At 44.9% G+C, this 18,687-nt stretch overlaps 1 protein-coding gene across 4 annotated transcripts in view; it reads left to right on the top strand.

The window, feature by feature from the left end:
- ACOT7 (acyl-CoA thioesterase 7) overlaps window positions 1-18,687 on the top strand; it is a 105,654-nt gene that overhangs the window by 42,312 nt on the left and 44,655 nt on the right. For 3 of the 4 annotated variants that reach the window (XM_054009440.1, XM_054009442.1, XM_054009443.1), the window contains 3 exons: window positions 516-630; window positions 5,311-5,325; window positions 6,405-6,491. In XM_054009440.1, the coding sequence (XP_053865415.1) occupies window positions 516-630; window positions 5,311-5,325; window positions 6,405-6,491 (217 nt within the window). The remainder of the gene's footprint in view (window positions 1-515; window positions 631-5,310; window positions 5,326-6,404; window positions 6,492-18,687) is intronic. The other variant, XM_054009441.1, reaches the window with a different exon arrangement.

Raw genomic sequence — 18,687 nt, 5'->3', positions numbered from 1 at the left:
AAGTTTTATGTCACCTAAATGAAGCAAGGAAATCAATCAGTCTGAAAACCAACAAGGTCTAGGTACATCCAGGAGTGAATGGATGTGGTGAACAAGATGTGCATGGCCTCAGTTAGGGGCTGAGAACTAAAGGGACAGGCTGCATTGAAGGCTGTTGAATCTTTCCACCTGTTACACCTCCAAGGGCAAGAAGGCCTGGCAGCAAGTGACTGATAAACACTAGAGATTCTGGCATAGCAGAGGAAGTGAGTGGCTGTGCAAATCACCCATTTCCCCCCTCACAAGCCAGTCTGGTGCTCTGCGTCTTTGCCCCTGCACTAATAGTCACTGGGCAGATCTGGTTTTATGTGATAACTAGGGCAGCCATGGAAAATTTCGGCATCTGGCAGAGTAATGAGGGCAGTACCTGTTCAGCTGTGGGTCCCCAGTCACACATCCTTGGCCTTTCCTGTGGCGCGTAACTTGTCTTTTAGTCAAGCAATACACTGTGTGACCTGTGTGTTTTTTCCCTTCAGTACGCATGGAAAGAGCTGGAGGAGGAAGGAAAGAAACGCTACGAAGAGCAAAAACTGGAACGACTGGTAACTAAACAGAGAAATGGAGACCTCATCTTCCCTGTTTTCAACCCAGGTAATGCAGGCAGCCAGAGTGGTGATTTCTTAAGAAATCAGCTTGCAAAATTCTTCACGCTCTCCTTATCTCAGGCTTCCAAACTAGTAGGATAAGACTGAATATTAACTTGGTAGAGTAAGGTCTTCACTGCACCAAAACACGAGTTCTCCACCTTGTCCGTCCCGTGACTCCATGTTGTAACTGAAAAAGGTTTTGGGCCCCATTCCTGTTTGCCTAAAAGAAAAGAGGGTGACTGAAACCCTCAAAACTTGTTTGCAGACTCCAGGATGAGAGCCCGAGAGTCGGACTGAGGCCTCCATCTCTGTGGGGCGGTTAACTTAGGACTCTGGGGAAGAAACTGAAAAAACTATTCTGTAAGTTCTTATAACATGCTGACTTTGGGCTGTGGTGGAGACCTGTACTTTACTAATAGGGAGCCAAGTTTCCTCTGAATTTTCAGCCTTGTTTTGTTACCCTCGTACTGCTTAGAACATGTTGACACACTACCTGGGTATATTACCAATAACTAATTCTTTATATAGCGCTTTTCATCCATTGATCTCGGTCTTTTACAAAGGAGGTAAGGATCAGATCTGCCATCTTACAGAAACTGAGGCACGGAAGTGAAATGTCTTGCCCAAGGTCACCCAGCTGGCCAGTGGCAGAGCCAGGGATAGTCAAATTCTGTTGCTCTATCCACTAGACAACACTGTCTGCCCTCTTCAGACTGTGAGGCATCCAGTTCGGAGGGTGTGGAACGAAGTAGAGTTTTAAAGGCTAGCCGGATACCTCTTCATACACACAAGCTTAATGGAACGCCTCAACCCACCTTTCCGTTTCCCCTCACTTCATCCTCTGGCCCTGGTAGAAGGGCTTGGGAGGAACTTCTTCCATGACTTACTGGTAGAGGAAAATGGTTCTTAGGGTTAATATTGGCATGTTGGTTCTTCGTAATTTTTTTTTTCCATGCAAGATCCTGCTCAAACTGCAGGTGGCACCTGTCTTCCCAGTCCATAAACCCAGGAGTTGTAGAACACTTTCCCTGGATGTACCACTGCTCCATATTCCTTCTCGTTACCTTGTGATTCCCCGCAGGTGATGTGTGCTCTAGGAATGCCTGCAAATAGACAGGTTCCTGTTCTAGGCTACAGGAGAGGCAGCCCTGCAATTCATTCTCTTCCTGTTTCTGCAAGACTGGCATTGTAACAGCCTGTGTTCAGCTTCCACCCTGACATGTTCATCACACCTCGTGGCTGCCCGCTCCACTCAGATGTACGTGTAGTTATGCCAGACACACTGGCCTCTTACAGCCCGGGCCCCAGACGTTCCCATCAGTACCTGACCGTCAGGATGACTAGTTCTATTCCTGCCATACCCTGACCTTTTAAGGATGGTTCCCTGCTCATCCCTGACCAACACCCCTGCTTTTTAAAGGTTGTTCAGACTAGGATGTGGTGATCTTTCCCTGGAGATTGTCAAGATAAGGTATTGCCAACCTCAAGAGATCAAAGCTCATGACTCAGGCTATCAATCATGAATGACCCCAAAAAATCAGACTAAAAAACATGAGTATCTTCTAAATTGTCTTGACTTTTTAACTCCCCTCTATTCCTCTGTCAATGTGTGAGAGAATTTCAGGTTGAAAAGTCAACCTTTTAATGTGCACAAAAATGCATACCTCTCCCTGGCTGCTCAGATGAAGACTTCACTTACCCCTTCCTGACCCCTGAGATAGGAGAAGCTGACATCCATCTGACATTCCTGTCTTCACCTCGCAGCAACATTTCTCTACCTCCTTCTGCCCAGGGTCGTCTTTACCTGTGTCCTTGCAACACCATTTCCCTGAGTCCCCCTCCTCCCCTGCCTCCTGCTGCCCCAGGGCCCTCTCTGATCTAGTGCCATGCATGCAGGGCAGATCTGTCCCCTCCCCAAGGCTCTCATACAGAGTTCTGCTTCTGTGCCCAACCCTGAAAATTGTGGGATCTGAGGATCTTCTTGCGTCATGGTGACTGTGCCTGCTGCAGGGGCCAAAATCCCATGATTTGCAATCTGTTCCTGAGAGTTGGAAACGCTGCCTCTTCCCCTGGCTGTTCGGAGGGGAGTCTCCTTCCCACCACTACCCCCAAGATGTGGGAGCTGCCATCCCATCTCTGTTCTCTGCACCCCGCTCAGCTTCCACCACTGCCCACCATGTCCTCTGCTCCCTCTCATTCATCTTTCAGTATCACTGTTGCTCCTCCATCTGTCCTGTCCCGCTGCCTGACCTGTACAGTGGCAGCCATTTTGCCTGTGGCCAGGGCTTCCATGTCATTGAAAACAGTGGGAGGTGGCAGCCAGCCATCTTGCTGGCTTCAGCCCCAGTCATGTTAATGGGAGATGGTGGCCGTTTTGAATATTGGTGAGTTGGAAAATTCGTGAATTGGGCCTGTCATCATGGTTTTTATAAGACAGGTGGTAAAAAACACCCCAAAATTGCTAGTCATAAAATCATGAGAATTGCAATACCTAGAGCTTGGTTTCAGTAGAAAAACGTTCATTTTTGTCATCTGAATCTGTGTGTTGGGCGTTACGTTAGCATGGTTGAATGACCTCACTCACTTACGCATCTTACTCATCTGTTGCTGGAGAATCCGGTTTCCCTCTGCGTGCACTTGCTGAAGAAACCCATCTTATGCCACTTAACATAACTCCTGGACTCGGCTAGCCAGTGTTGGAGATCCTTTCAGTGTGTAGCTATGAGATTGAATGCTCTTGGCTGGAGTTGTCAAGGTGTGTCTGGAGATAATCAAAGAGCATCTGGAATTCTCCTGGCGTTCCATGAGGGACATTCTTATACTGGCTGCCCCTTCGTCTCAGAAATTCTGACTCGCTAGCCGGCTTTGGGTTCCATGTCTGATTTCTCTCTGCCCAGGTGACGTCTCATGCAATTCTAAAAGGCTTCCCCCATGCTGTCCTTATTTGCGTGCTTTATAAGAGCTGCTTGTTTCTGCCTCACTCCTGCAAAGTGCCGCTTCCCAGGTGAGAGAGCTCACTTTAAGGAAGCCATTATCCTCCTGGAATTCTTGCCTCCATTATTGCCATCAGGAGAATTTTCTATCGACTTATGCCTTCTGTAATCAGAAACCCAGATCTCTCCATGCACTTGGATAGGAGTGTGTCTGCCCATCACTGTAAAAGGGCAGTGATTTCCAGTCTCCCAGACGACTAGTCTCCAGGTGGGAAAACTAATAATGGACTAAACTAGGTTATTTACCTGTAGCCTGAGGCCTCCTGAGTTTGCCCCTTCAGAGACCACCCCTCCGTCTGCCTTGCTTGTCTTCAGGGAGCAGTTGGGTTTGACACTGGAAGTTCGGAGCACTGAGGAGCTGAGCTGCTGCGTTCGGCTATTTATAGCCCTCACGTGGCATAGCATGTGCAATCCAAGAGTGTGCATCTGTGGATTAGAAAAGACAATTCTGGCTTTGTTCAAGTGTCTCTGGCTGCAAGTCTGTACTCTAAAATAACATTGTGGGATCTGAAATATAATTTGAGAAGCTGCTAGAGCACGTGACTAAGTGAACTTGTAAGTCCCTTTCTGAGGTGGCATTATGGAAGAGATGACATGCAGACTATTTTTGCCATTTTGAATAGAGGCTCTTTCTCTACAGCTTGTTCATTTTAACTACCTTTAAAATTTGAGACCAGTACACGGTTTCAGGCATTTGGACAATCGTTGCCTAGCAACAAATCACAAGGGGCAACTGCGTTCCTTTGGTCTCGTTCCAGAGCCCGATAGGTTTTATAAACCGTTTCCCTTGCTACGCCACATGTCTATACCCAGGTGAAGATGAAATGGCTTGTTAATTTTTACAGCAGTGACAAACTTTCCTCATTAAAGATCAGGAAAACGTAACTTTTTAATAAGTGTGAATGTTAGCAACACATCAGGCTTTCAGAGCAGCTGTGCATGCAGCCAGAATACTTACAATATCTGCCAGTGCTCAGAGGTGAAGGGGGAGCTGGCATGTCCAGGCTTTGTACTCCCCGTCCCCGCAACTACTGTCCCAAATGGCCGCAGTGGGAAATGCAAGTTGGGCAGCCACACATTTAGACACTGGTATCAATGCCTGTCTCAGTGTGTGTCTGAGGTGAGGACCTGGGTAGATCAGGGGATTCACAGTGATATAGGAGCTGTTCCTTGGCTTTTTGGCACTGGGTCAAATCTGGCCCCCATTGGCAGTGATGGAAAGCCATTAACTATCATTTGGCTTCCTGTGTGAAATTGGATAAGTGTCTACGTTAGACATCACGGTCACAATAGACACTGATGGAAATCCCCGAGTTGAAACAGATCTAGAACTGAATGGGCATGAAGACTGACTTGACTTGCTACTCATGGGCATTTCCTCCACATTGGGCTGGCATGGAGAAGTCTGCCGGTCTGCTGGGCAGTAACTGTTCTGTGGATAGACTTCATTCTCTGGGGCTCCCAATAAAGTGTCTGTTACCAACACTGAATTCCTTTACTGTTGGAGCCCATGAAGATAGAATTCTGTAACTTCACAATGCATGCGGACTCTACAGACCTGCAGTTCTAGCACACCTGGGGAGCGGGGGGACTTTTCTCCATTATCTGTTTGCTAAAAGAGGGTACCTAGATAATGAAAGCTGCTTATATACCTTTTTTTTTTTTTTTTTTTTGCTCTCCTTGCCTCACAGATAGACAGAATAAAGGTAAGGCTATTTTAGTTAATTAACGCTGTGTTGTGTGGATGTAGCTGGAAAATACACATTAAGGAGAGATTTTTAAATGCTATTTGTTCTACTGTTACTCGGGTTATTGAGTTGAAGGCCATAATGACAAGCAATTGTCTACCAGATTTACTTTTTTCTAAATATAAGCCAAAGTTAGTACAAACTTCTCACTGAACATAGGCTTTTAAATGCAATTTTCTTTGCCATCATATTTGGGCAAAATCTTTCACTTAGACATTTCAATGCACTTGCATATGAAGCACCAGTGATCAGTTCAGATACCAGTTGCACCTGCAGTTACAAGTGGGTACAAAAATAGAAAGTGTTGGACTCAGCCTACAGCCCAGTGATTTTAGCATATTGGTTTCCCAGCACATTTTCAGAATCTTTTTTATGATCTGTGGCACTGAAACAAACACACACTGAATTCAGCGACAGCCCCCCCCCTCCACCCACACATACACACAATCTCTTGCTCTCTCCCACCAAACTGAGGTTTAGAAATGTTGACGTTGGGTTTGGCTGCTGAAGCCGTTTCGCAGGCCTTTGATCCGTTTTGAACTGGAAGACCTTTCCAGAAGCAGTTTGGTGGAACAGTAAGGGCAATAGAGGTGGGGCTGAGAGCAGGGAGTATCGTGTGAGGCAGCAGGCAGGCAAGAATGGGCTCAATTCAGGGCTGCTTTGGTTAAGATGGCTCCGCTCAGGATACAATTGCCAAACTGAAATAGGAATCACTTTAAAACTACTGATTTTCAAATGTTTGCTTATTGTGAAGATCTAGATTAAAAATAAAGCCAAGTTTGTAGCTTAAAGGTGTTTAGTTTGACCACAGCTAACCTTTGTGTGTCAAATGGCCTTCCCTCTTTTCAAAGACTTGCTGACTTTAAATGTACATCACAATTTTTAATAAGGTAGCACAAAGTTTTTGTCCTGTATAAGGTGAGCTAAAAGTCTGCTTCAGCCTCTTAATGGCATTCTTGTACGTCATTCGGAATTCTGATGATTAGAGTCGGAATCCTTTACGTAGTAGGTCTGACCTCTGTTTTTTCTTTCCATAGAGCCGTACACTGTAGGCTATAGCCAGTCCAGCCTGATCCATCTGGTGGGCCCATCAGACTGCACTCTCCATGGATTTGTACATGGAGGTGAGTAGCTCTGGTTTTACCCTGGTTGCATAAAAGTGTGATGTGTAACTTTAGAACTCAACCGCCAGGCTATTGTATAGCAAGAACTAAAATGCAATAAATTTAAAGGCTCTTAATACCCAGCATAATGAAATCACGCTCTGACTTGGGTCCGTTTACACAGCCCGCGGCAGTGCGCTCCCAGCCTGGGTCAGCAGCCTTGGGTTGGCAGGACTTGCGCTAGTGTTCTTAAAAAACCAGCTGTAAATGGGGCTTTGAAGCTGTGGCCTGAGCTGCAGCTCGAGCTCTGAAGCTAGCCCTGTCCCTAGGCTTCTGAGCCCAAGCTGTGGCCCCAGCCACAGCTTCGGCGTGCGGTCAGCACAGCTATTTTTAGACTGCTAGTGCGAGCCCTGCCAACCCAAGTCTGTCGACCCAGTCTGGGAGGCTCATTGCCGTGGGCGGTGTAAACGGACCCTTGGGGGCTCTTACAGAAGAACAGAAGTGGGAAAATATAATTTTTTTTTTATTCGTAGTGTGGTAGCACCTAGGAGCCCCTGTTGTGGCCCAGGCACTCATGCGAGGCACTGTGTGAAGATCCGAAGTGAATCCGTGAGACCAGACTAGATTAGGCCATGCTGAGAATTGTTTGAGATCCTATGAGCACTTCTCAGAGAGACGTGTGTAAATTCCCATCTACATTGGTGTGTGATACCAGCTCTGCAAGTGCTGCCCAAGGAGAGAGTATTGCATAGCCACGGTGGTGCATCAATTCTAAACACACATGCTCAGATTGTTACGTTATTAAATAGATTTTTGTGGTATGTACTTCTATAGGAATTGGATTAGTTAATGCTTGTACTGTAAAGTACTTTATTTGTATTGGAGAAACTGTTTTTCCAGCTCTGATTTTCCTAGTACTTCAGTTTTAGTGACTTCAACTGCAATAAAATTTCCTAACTGGTGACCCTGTTGCTTTGGACACTGTTGCATGACACATTCTCCTTACCTTACCCACTCGTGCGTCTTGATCTCTGGAATTCGGCTCACTTCAAAAAGTAGTTTTATAATGTCATTTCCATGCAAAAATGACTGAAACTTTAATGTACCAATGTGTGAAACTTATTCACTAATATGGAGTTTGATATCTGCATGAGCCACTACTGTTGGTATTCTGGAACCATCAATAACAGTCAAGTGCCTGCTAACTCGCATTCAGACTAGGAAGGAATGTTTAGATGCTAAATTACTTTCAACTTTCCACAAATTGCAACACTTTTGTCAATTTATGCAAAGAAGTCTTTACTGACATGTATCGGGGGGTAGCCGTGTTAGTCTGTATCTACAAAAACAACAAGGAGTCTGGTGGCACCTTAAAGACTAACAGATTTATTTGGGCATAAGCTTTCGTGAGTAAAAACCTCACTTCTTCTGCATCCGAAGAAGTGAGGTTTTTACTCACGAAAGCTTATGCCCAAATAAATCTGTTAGTCTTTAAGGTGCCACCAGACTCCTTGTTGTTTTTACTGACATGCTCACTCTTCAACTGCTATTTGGGATCTGTTTAGCAGCAGCTTCACAATACACCATTTACTTGTTTTAGTGTGTTGTGTATACGATTGATTCATAAACTGTGCCTAACACCACCAGCCAGTTATCTACTATAGTAGAGACCAGAGCATGCCGTGCGGCAGTATTGAGACTGGATGAACGGAGTAATGGTCTCAAGATAATGGAGTGGTGCAGTTTTCTCATTTACTTGCAAAGGAATCCGAAACTAAATAAATCAAACACTCCAGTGAAGCAGTAATTCAAGAAATGCTTTCTTTGCAGAGCCATTAAATGGCCGGGCCCCTTTATCTACATGGAAGGAGTGTAGAGTCGCTCCTTGTAAAGTGTTAAAGTGCATGGGAATATTCAGCTAGCTGCTTTGTTTGCTAAAATGTCATGTTATGCAAATGAAATGTCTTCATTACCTCATCCCAATTTGGGGGACCAGGTGTGTTCCTCCTGTTGCAGACACTGGAACCAGTCTGGGAGATTTGGGGCATAGCCACATTGAAGAAATGGAGAAGCCCTTAGCCTGACTTATTGTCGACCTTCCTACTACGTTTCCATGGGCTCTTAAGTTAGTCAGGCATCCAGAGAGTAGCTTTAGCTGTGTATATTGAGGTTAGAGCAGCAGTTCTCAAACTGTGGGTCAGGACCCCAAAGTGGGTCATGCCCGTATTTTAATGGGGTCGCCAGGGCTGGCTAAGAGCTGCTGGGGCCCGGAGCCAGAGCCGAAGCCTGAGCCCCCTCTGCCTTGGGGTGAAGCCTTTGGGCTTTGACCCCCCCCACACACCTGGGGTGGTGGGCCTCAGGCCTTGGTCCCCCCTTCTGGGGTCAGGTAGTAATTTTTGTTGTCAGAAGGGGGTCATGATACGATAACAGTTGAGAACCCCTGGGTGAGCGTGATCACAAAAATAACCCAAACAGTAATCGGGTTCTACATGTCATAACTTAGCCAAGTCAAAATTACTTGTACTGTCCTCTGAGAATTGCAATCTCCCTGCCACGTGTCATCTTCCAAATACCCCGGCAGTGTCTGTACAGCTCTTAAACAGAGTCAGATTTTTTATGAGCGAGGTTTTTTAGCCCTCAAACTTAATCAAATCCTGTCTAATCAAACTTTCCAAAAAAATTTCTGGGCAGGTGACAGAAAATGGGAGTTAAATTGTTTCCAGTTTATCGTAACAAAATAGCGGCTTTTATTTCCCCCTTAGCACAGGATCAAGCCACTATTCTGGTTATGTTTATTGTCTACTACATGTAAAATAATTGTTTGTTAATGTTGCTCACTAAGAATCTCATTTTCAGTCAGGGTTTGTCTAAAGTTACTGAAGATGAAAGAAGCTGGTCCTTTGACTTGATTAGTCTGTCCATTTAAGAATTGTTTTCCTTTGTTAGCTAACGCTAAAATTGGGGAAACAAAGGCTTAGGCAAATGAGATCCGCCCTCAGTGTCATCAGCAATGCCTTTCCATTGGAGAAATCTGCATATAAACTATAGCATATTAATTTATAAGGGTTCTGGCTTCTGGCAATGGAAGTATACATTGAGGGGGAAACAGTCTGGTGCCTTTGGCTAACAAAAGCTCTGCACAGTCATGTCTTAACCAGACTTGGTATTGCCAATGTTGTAGATCTAAAATGTAAATGCCATCTGTATAGATGAACTCAAAGGTGAAGTGACTAACATCTAGCTCTAGAATACGGCAGGAAACATGCAGCCAGCCATACCTCCACATTAAATTGATGTGAATAGTTAAACTTTTGGTTTCTCCCATGTAGAAGAGAATTTGATAGTGGACGGGAATAAATTAGAGCAGAGTTTAGTTTTTAAATTGAGAGGTGTGCCCTTAAGTACTGATCACATAAGAGCAAATCAAATCTGGCTTCACGTAACGGAAGGGAGACTGTTGGATGAGTTGTAGGAGAAAGCAACACCCTTACTTTTGAGTTAACAAATTTAAGTCCAACCTGCTAGTAAGCAAAACAAACTTGATGGCTCTACTTTCTCCAGTATACAGATGTAATCAGGCCCAATTCATTGCTCTCATGACAAGATCCAGAATGAGCAATCAGAGAATGGAAGTGTTACAGGAGTAAATAACCATTCCATGCAGAATGATGTTGCTGATAGCACATTGTGAAGATGTGCACAGTCTGATTCCAGAACTTGTGGAATGAAAGCCTTCAGTTCCTAGCACCTGCAATTTCAATAGGGTTGTACAGGCAAACGTATCCAGTTTCCTGCTCTTCTAAACAAAAATATAACTGGGATATCATCACCAGAAATCAAGGTATAATTAGTAGCTGTGAGGGTTAAGTGGCATAAAGCAACAGATGCTGCAACAAACACAGCACCATGTTCTATTTAAAACCCCGTGTAAGTCACAGGGTCCTGGAAAAATCCCACCAAAGCTGTGGAGTGATGTCTGCTGTGAAAATGTGATGTTCAGTGTACTGTTTGAACCTTGTTTAAATTCAACCTCTAGCTTTAATCTGTACTTACAAGTTTTTGCCTTAAGAAAATTCATTTGAAACTTTACTGACTCATTCTAATTTGCTTTTGCATTTTCAAATGTCTTCAGCTGCTGCTCTTACTCAATAAATACATCTGAAGTGAAGGCATTTCCCCCAAGTTCATTAAAATGAGGAGTTTTTGAAATGACTTTTCCCTGTTTGTAAGACATTGTAATACGAGCGCTTCCGCTACCTAACTCTACCTTTGTCTGTCAGACATCTCCATACCCTTCAAATGGAGTGAAAACCAATGCCATACTTGGTTCTCATTTCTCTTTCGTATGCAACTGTATTAATGTCAGCGCTTGGAAAGGCAAATGATCTTGCTTATGTCAGTCATAGCATGAAGGGAGACCTCATGCAAATTTCCAGCCTTGTTCTACTCAGCCAACATGGATCCTAATCTGAAGCAGGCCTCGCTATTCCGGTCCTGTACCCCTGCCCCCCACACTGCCGAAGCACTCAGTCCTCACCTGCAGTTTCATTTGCTGACTCATTTCAAACAATGGGATTGAAGTATGCAAACAAACATGAGGGAATGAGTGGTGACCGGCCATATTCTTTTCTCCCAATGCTCCTATGACCAAATGGGAACGATGAAAATCTGTCTGCATACTCAACAGGCTCCTTCCCATTGATGCCTAGAACGTTCCTTGATACTTGGGAGTTGATCACGTACTGGATTCAGAAGTGATCACATTACAGATAGGCAGCCAGACATGCCATTGAGTTTTGGATCTCACTTCACTTGGTCAACAAGAATTTGGGTCCCACATAATGTTAATAGGATACTTCCATACAAGGTTGAATTTCTGCTCCCATCTCTGCCTTGGTGAGCGTGGAGGCTTTGAAATCAAGGGTTTGCTCTGCGCTGTCTGACCAGTCTTGGTGTCTTCGTCCATTTTCTGAACTACTGAGCTGTGCTGGTTGGCTCTGGAGGCTCAAAGGAGTAAACTAAATTCAGAAGAACGGGAGTAACGTAAAGCAGGCAGTGCTCTTTCCCGCCTCTCATGCTGGTTTCTTCAGTAGAAGGGTTCCTTTGTATGCCTGCTTCTGTAGGGAGGAGTGGGGGCCCTTTATTGCCCTGTTGGGCTGTGAACGCGAAGTCGTGTTTTGAGAATGCATATAAAGCATTCAGTGAGCAGCTGGGAGCTTGTAACGGAACATGAATGTAATCACTCCTAGAGGAGTAACCCTTCGCTGCGTGATCAGTTGTAGCTAGTGGAGAAACGAACTGTTGCTCTGGCGCTGTGTGCAGGAACGTTGATTTTACTGGGTGCCTTACCCGGTGTTGCCAACTCTTGCAAGGTTTGTTTGCTCCTTCTTGACTTCAGAAACAAACAATCAGAGAATGGAAGTGTTACAGGAGTAAATAACCATTCCATGCAGAATGATGTTGCTAGTGGAGCTCAGCTTTCCTTTTAAAATGTCCATTTCTAGCACTCCTAGTTACAGAGAAAAGCTTCAAAATGGGATCTGAGTGATGCTGAAAGGTGTAAAACAGAAGGCAAATGAAAACTTAAAATTTATTTTAAAATTCTTTTAAAGCTAATATCGATTTGAGGGAGCCTGCGTCATGACTCCTTTGAAAACTTGGGGATGGCAATATTGCTGGACTGTGGATGACAGAGTTAGTTAGCCACTGCAAGGTCTGCAGTTGATCGAGTTCATGCTGTGTGAGTCACAGTGGCTAATGCCTGTAACTGTAGGGCTAACATCAAACCGTGGTTTCTTCAGCGCAACTGCAGTTGTGTATGTAAAAGTTGAAACGATTAGAGCAGTGATGGTGATTCCCTTATTGAGAGAGTTCCTTAATCAAAAAGGAAGAACTCTTGTATCTTCCAGCAGGTGAGTCGGTACCATTTGTGATGTTAATCAAATGAGTGATTACTATAGTAACACATCATTGCCAAGCATTCCTCTGCCACCGGGGATTATGTCATTAAAACAGTCTGGGAAAAACAAGCACTTCCTATAAAGTGAATATGCTGGTGTTTAAGGGAAGGCAGGTCGAGGTCCCGCTCTAAAAGCCCTGTTTATCATGTGGCTGCTTGCTTCAGGATCCAACCTAGCTTGCAACATCCTACTTCTGTCCACCCCCAAAACATTCTATACCCACTATTTCAGCTCTGGTTGGTGGAATGGTTTGGGGACAGCCTCATGGCTGTGCAAGCACAGGGTCTCCAGTTCTTCTTCAGCCAATGGTGACTGAGAACTCAATGCCAGCAGCTTGTTCAGTTCGGAGATTGGAAGAGAAGAATGCATACTGGTTAAGTGACCCTACCTCCCTGGCAGACATGCTGAGCACAGTGGAATGGCTTCATCCACAGGGAGCTTCCTGCATGCTGAGCCCTTTGTGGGTGCGGAGGAAGTGAGGAAAGCAAAGGGGATGCTCCCAGAGAGACAACGTTTTATCACATTACTTCTAATAGGGTAGGCATAGTTCGAAGGCTGCCAGGCTTCTTCGAGTTGATAGCCCTGCACGGTGGCTTTCCTGTCGAGTTAAACTTGGGCAGAGTTAGTCTAGTTGCTTTTGGTATTTGTCTCCCATACTTGTTACAGATGTTGCTCTCCCGTTCAGGCCTCACATGAGCTGTTGCCTATGGATAACTTCAGGGTTAATGGGTTGTGTGTATCCAGCAAGGGGGAGAGGGAGCCCTGTAAAGAGCCAAACTTAGGGCCTAATTCTGCCATCCTTGTTCTAGTGAATAATACTCGGCTGTGCATTGTCGCACTTGCCTAGAATGGGGTTATTCAGGGAGGGTGGGGCCAAATCAGACCTGCGGAGTGGTAGCCCTGAAGAACATTCCAATCAGTAACATTGATGGCAAATTGCACCTTGCTTTGCAAATGCTTTCTCAGCAAACAAGGGTTCTAGCCTGCTGCTCAGGCAGTCCGGATCGCTTGGAAGTCTAGTGGAAGGTTTACGTCATTACCAGGAATCAGGGCCACTTTGACTTTTTAGCTGTTTTGCTGGTCTAACTAGAGCCAACCCACTGTAGGCAATCACTTTCCTTCGGCCAAAGGGGAGGAGTTACAGATGGACTAGTTGAGTTATGACTCTCTCATTGCTAGACCCTTGGACTGCGAGAGAAGAGGCAGATTCCTGCCTGTTAATGGAGTTTGGAGCCTGCTCATGAGGAGAAACTGCTGCATAAAGCCCATCTGGCTCCCTACAGACAGGACACGACTCCTCTTTACTCCTCCAGCACCTGGAAGAAGCTGGCTGTGAATTCAGAGTGCAAAGGAAATTCCATGTGTATAGGGAGTGGCTGAGACTCTGGCCAGACCACATCAGAGTCCACTTTCTATTAGAAATCAAAGGGAGGAAAGGCTGGCTCCAGCAGGTGAAGCTTCCTTACCAGCGTCAAAAGAGAGCAGGCTGATGATCAAGGAAAGAGCAAGGCCTATCGGGTACGAAAAAGCGGGGTCTGCTGACCCTTTCCTTGTTACTCAGTATGATGGATGCTGTGCACTACACAGAGGAAGACAGTCAACGTAGGCGTCTATGGAATAAGGGTCAAGACTTATAACGCTGACCTTCCCCAGCCTTGCTGGGGTTGAAGAGACTGGACGGTAAGGGTTGGGTGTCGATGACTTAAGTCACAACACTTGGCTCTGGAACAGAGCGCTGGAGGTCTGTCTGCGTGCAGCCATTGTTGCCCTGCGAGTGTCCGTGTCTCGTTTTACCCAGAGCTGCTTGCACACAGGCACTGGCTGAGGTTTCCGTGTGTAGCTGTTTCCTGGTAAGTAGTTGTTGTGATTTGAACAACGGACTTGATGGGCCCTGTGGGGGTGTGATTAATTGGCTTTAGCTGAAGAATAATGGGATGCTGCATTTCAAGCCCTCTTCTAAATCAGGGTTAATGTGATTTCATTTGTCTCTGACAGGCTAGCAATAATGGCTAACGTGGAAAAGCAGAGAGACATGCACATATGTCTCTTTCAGAGCTAGTCTGTACTAAACTGTTATCTCCCTCTCCAGAGCAATCCTTGTGCTGTGGAAATGAACCCTGTTCTGACTGATCAAGGAGATGAGCTGGATGAGAACCAGAATGTGGGATGAGGGATCTGCTTCTCCCACAACTAGGGCATGTACACTGCTGCTGCTATCAGTAACTGTACACATAACACTGGTGTTTCTGTGGGAAAGAACTTAAATCACTTGGCATGAGAAGTGGAGCGAATTCATAACTGGAACGCCAGTGTACAGGATGGGATGTAAGCAAACAGCTGTAGCGCTAAGCCATACATCATTATGACACTTCTCTTCATCCTTGCAAGCTACACTGGGAGAGCCTGAAATCAAAAGCCACCTCTGGTGACCGTTGTGATGGTGGCTTTGCAGATGGACACCTGTCCAGCACAGTAGACAGACATCCATTATACACTTGCCATGGACCACTGGAGTGGTGGTAGTGAGTCTCAGCCATACAGCCAATTGCTTATTTCAACCATATTTCCTTAATAGTCCTCTTCAGTGGTTGCATATGCTGAGTTTGGCATTTCTGTCTCATCTGGTGCAGGAGACTCTTCTTGAATAGTGTGGGGTGTGGTCAGTTCTCGAGACACAATATCCTCTGTTTAACCAGCTAACACTTCATGCATATATATTGTCTCTGAGCCACCTGTTTAAGTAACAAGCTGTATAAGTTCTTGTTGGGCTTTGACTCCTTGTTAGCCATTTTAAGTAAACTCACATAGTGAAAGTCCTTTCAGCTTGAATGTGTCCATTTAATTCCAGAGGTTCTGAGTTCTAGTGCATTTTATGGATGAGTGGGAAGCACTCCTGAAGACACGACTTCCGTATCTCCTGGAAGTAAAAACTACACAGTTGTTTCTCTGTTCTCCCCAACAGGAAGCTTTCCTGCCCAAAACTTTGTCAGCACTTGGCAGCTCTTCAGTTCCTAAATCAATGTTTTTCTCTTGATTATTTTGGGTTTAAAGAAAATCCAGCAAAGGTTCTCCCCCCCTCCTCCCACCCATCTCCCTTTAAAAGTAAGTTAACAGGATGCACAGTGAATATCATGTACAGCAAATGGCAGTGATACTGTGCGTAGTGATAGGTAGTATAATATACTTAAAGGAGAATCAGATGGTAAGTCAGAGTTTAGGTTTAGTCCAGCTCTAACCATGGTGGTGATCTGCTACTGAAGAAAGGTAAAATAATCTCCCAAGTGTACCATTGCTGTGGGGATATCACACTAACCAGTTAGAGACCGGCAGTTTGTTTGAGTTTAAGGAGGCACTTACCAAGATGAAACTAAGCCAATCTAGCAATCCATCTATCCTTGTGGTGGCAGTTCCAGTTGTGAGGAGTGTGTGTGTGTGTGTGCGCGGCTCTATGTATTTTGCCGCCCCAAGCACGGCAGTCAGGCAGCTTTTGGTGGCATGCCTGTGGGAGGTCCGCTGGTAACGTGGATTCGGCGTACCCCCCGCCGAATTGCTGGCAAAACTGCGGGACCGGCAGACCTCCCACAGGCATGCTGCCGAAGGCAGCCTGACTGCCGCCCTCACAGTGACCGGCAGGCTGGTCCCCGCGGCTTGTCGCCCCAGGCATGTGTTTGGTGTGCTGGTGCCTGGAGCTGCCCCTGTGTGTGTGTTGGGGGGGAGAGACCTGGAATAAATTAATCTAGATATTCAGAGTTTGAGTGAAATCCCAGGTCCCACTCTTGCCAAGTGCCAACCCTTGTTTGGTGGGGTGGCCTCTCTGTAGCAGTAGGAATCCTTCAGCTTGCTAACTGCAGGAGCAGGCACCACTTAGCCTTTTAGAGAGAAGTGCAGCAAGGCTCCTTATTGTAACAAACATGCTGCAATATTCCCTAGATGCAAGCAGTGAGAATATGCTAGAAAAGACTTCTTGTGAATTAGATATCAAAATATCTATACAAATATCTATCTATATATAACTTTTAAAATATAAAAATAGATAATTACATTTGATAAACTTTTAGCCCCACTTCAGAGGGGCTTATTTAACTCATCCATTAAAAGCCCAGAAGGCACTTTGGGTGCCTTAAATTAATCTGAAATCATTTTGGTGTGTAATGTTAGAATCAGGGGCAGGTATTCTGGTTTTTAGCGTGCTGTTCCCTACTCTATGGCCTGAGCCAAACCCCTTTGACATGAACAGGAGTGTTCCTCTTGACTTCAGTGGGCTTTGGATCAGGCTATTAATTTAAAAAACTAAACCCTTCAATCAAAAATGGAATCAAATAAATGAAATACTCCCCTCTACCCAGTCCTACTCTTCAGTTTTAGAATGTTTACGGTTCGATAGTTCTCGCTCTCCTTGAACCCGACCCCTGGCATAATGCCTCCAAATCACTCCCATCTGGCATTTGTCTTGGCAAGTGCTGAGCTGAGACTCCTCCCTCTTCCTCCTCACTAAGCTCTGTTCACTGTTCCCTCATTCCCCCCACTTCATTTGTTTGTGTTGTCTTCCTATCTGACACCAAGCCTGTAAGCTGTGTCTGTACAGCACCTGGCAGTATGGAATGTAGGGCCAGGACTGGAATTACCAGGCACTGCTATAACACAAATAATACAGTGACACACTTCCCGATTCATCTATTACCCAACTTCGGATTGGTAAAAGGGGAAGATTTTCTTTGCTGTTGGCAAATTAAGGTTAGACATTCTTCATAAATTCAGAACACTCCAGCAACTCCAGTAGCTCCTGTTTGAAGAAAAACATGACCTAGCCATACATTAGATGTCTTTTGAAAAGTGTTTTGTTTTTTGTTTTTTTTTTAGAATCTATTTTTAACAATGTTTTCAAAGATAGTCAACATGCTGTCAAAACTTAAGATCCACAGACAGTTAAATGTTACATGCAAAAATATCTGCAGTACCAGATGTTTGATTCACGTTTAGGCCAAGCACGGCTGCTTTTTTTAAATGTGGGAAAGAAAAAAGTGACACGTTTGAGAAATGTAAATCCTACAATTATGTTATCTTTTAAATTGCAAATCTCAGATTATAAATACAGAACATGAAATTACTGTAATTTGCTGAAGTAATGTTTCCCTGGTTGGCAGCATCCATTGTCTGAGCAATAAGAAAACAGCAAGGGTTAGGGATATAGCTCAGTGGTTTGAGCATTGGCCTGCTAAACCCAGGGTTGTGAGTTCAATCCTTGAGGGGGTCACTTAGGGATCTCGGGCAAAATCAGTACTTGGTCCTGCTAGTGAAGGCAGGGGGCTGGACTCGATGACCTTTCAAGGTCCCTTCCAGTTCTAGGAGATAGGATATCTCCATTAATTTATTTATATTTATATTTATTTACAGTCTGAACCTGGAAAGAGGTGTGTACAGAAAGGGAAAGTAGATCAGAGAGTTCCCAAATACAACGTAAAAGGTCAGATCAATACTAACTGCAGTGGACAAAAGTGTAGGTAACATCCAGCCTACACCCCTCAACCTACCGTTACTCTGGCACTGATAGAGGGGGCAGCATAAGCCAAAGATCCAGAATGAAGATGTGACACATAGTGAGGGATTGGTTATTTTATAAGAATAAATATTGTCTTTAAGTCTTGGTTTCTTGATGTGGCATTTTCTGCTCTAACTCGGTTTGACAGTTGTAATGGGAGCAGTGGGCCTGGAGAATGTAATTGAATTGGGATGTAAAAGGAGAGCTCTCCCACTTCGGGCAAATGCAGAGAACTTTGAGATGCAAGTAGTTTAGTACCTTTCTGGATTTTGCTTGTATGAAAGGGGTGGGGGGGTGGGGAATACAATATTAGGTTTCTGGTTCCATAATCCAAAGTGCAGAGAGATTTTGGGGCAGAAGAATATTGGCGTTGGGAGGAAATCTTTGTCTGCTCTATGAGCAGTCCCAGGATAATGTGTGGAATTCATGTGCGGCTTTGTGTAGCTGTACACATCCTCTTCCGTCCTTCAGGATCCCAAAGCATTCTACAAATATGCATAACGAAATAGGAAAACAGATTAAAACATATACAGCGATATGCACACTTACAGTTCACACAGCAGTGCGTACAGTAAATTCTGTGCTTCTCTCTGAATCTTGGTCTAGTGCTTAATCCGAGATACTGAGGGTTAAAGCCATGCACAAGGCACAAATACTTCTGCTCCCCACTTTGTCAAAGGTCCCCACAATGCTGTCAGGAACGTGGATTAATAGGTGC

The sequence above is a fragment of the Malaclemys terrapin genome, chromosome 19 (genome assembly GCF_027887155.1).
Source record: "Malaclemys terrapin pileata isolate rMalTer1 chromosome 19, rMalTer1.hap1, whole genome shotgun sequence".
Lineage (NCBI taxonomy): Eukaryota > Metazoa > Chordata > Testudines > Emydidae > Malaclemys > Malaclemys terrapin.
The sequence above is the reverse complement of the archived record's forward strand: the minus strand, read 5'-3'. Positions and strand labels throughout refer to the sequence as shown.